This window comes from Limulus polyphemus, unplaced genomic scaffold (assembly GCF_000517525.1).
Source record: "Limulus polyphemus unplaced genomic scaffold, Limulus_polyphemus-2.1.2 Scaffold20433, whole genome shotgun sequence".
Taxonomy (NCBI): Eukaryota; Metazoa; Arthropoda; class Merostomata; order Xiphosura; family Limulidae; genus Limulus; species Limulus polyphemus.
Genome location: NW_013686043.1, coordinates 1 through 1,256, shown reverse-complemented (window position 1 = coordinate 1,256; position 1,256 = coordinate 1). Strand labels below are relative to the sequence as shown.

The following is a 1,256-nucleotide window of genomic DNA, read 5'->3' as shown; positions in this document are numbered from 1 at the left end:
TTCCGTTTCATTCATTCATGGAACATCTAACCCGAAAACTATGAAAACCTTCAGTGTGGTCAGAATTACACAGTGCTGTTCAGATGTACGTTCCACTTTCTAATCATATGGTGTCAGAATTTAATCACATGGTGTCAGAATCTAACCATATAGTGTCAGAATCTAACCATATAATGTCAGAATCTAAACACATAGTGTCAGAATCTAACCATATAGTGTCAGAATCTAACCATATAGTGTCAGAATCTATTCATATACTGTCAGAATCTAAACACATAGTGTCAGAATCTAAACATTAATGTCAGAATCTAACCACATAGTGTCAGAATCTAACTACATAGTGTCAGAATCTATTCATATACTGTCAGAATCTAAACACATAGTGTCAGAATCTAACCATATAATGTCAGAATCTAACCACATCGTGTCAGAATCTAACCACATAGTGTCAGAATCTAATCATATGGTGTCAGAATCTAAACACATAGTGTCACATGGTGTCAGAATCTAACCATATAATGTCAGAATCTAATCACATGGTGTCAGAGTCTAACCATATAATGTCAGAATCTAATCACATGGTGTCAGAGTCTAACCATATAATGTCAGAATCTAACCATATAGTGTCAGAATCTAACCACATAGTGTCAGAATCTAACCACATAGTGTCAGAATCTAACCATATAATGTCAGAATCTCACCACATAGTGTCAGAATCTAATCAAATGGTGTCAGAGTCAAAACCATATAATGTCAGAATCTAACCACATAGTGTCAGAATCTAACCATATAATGTCAGAATCTAACCACATAGTGTCAGAATCCAACCATATAATGTCAGAATCTAACCATATAATGTCAGAATCTAACCACATAGTGTCAGAATCTAACCACATAGTGTCAGAATCTAACCACATAGTGTCAGAATCTAACCGCATAGTGTCGGAATCTAATCACATAGTTTCAGAATCTAATCATATAATGTCAGAATCTAACCGCATAGTGTCGGAATCTAAACACATAGTGTCAGAATCTAACCATATAATGTCAGAATCTAACTATATAATGTCAGAATCTAACCATATAATGTCAGAATCTAACCACATAGTGTCAGAATCCAACCATATAATGTCAGAATCTAACCACATAGTGTCAGAATCCAACCATATAGTGTCAGAATCTAACCGCATAGTGTCGGAATCTAAACACATAGTGTCAGAATCTAACCATATAATGTCAGAATCTAACTATATAAT

The 1,256-nt window shown here is 34.5% G+C and overlaps 1 protein-coding gene across 1 annotated transcript; it reads left to right on the top strand.

Moving 5' to 3' along the window:
- Nucleotides 1–750: 750 nt before the first annotated feature.
- LOC106477568 lies at nt 751–1,235 on the top strand (the record flags this gene model as incomplete). The annotated part of the gene is made up of 1 exon (XM_013938114.1): nt 751–1,235. A coding segment is annotated over exon 1 (485 nt), but the record flags the coding sequence as incomplete, so codon positions are not given.
- Nucleotides 1,236–1,256: the final 21 nt, after the last annotated feature.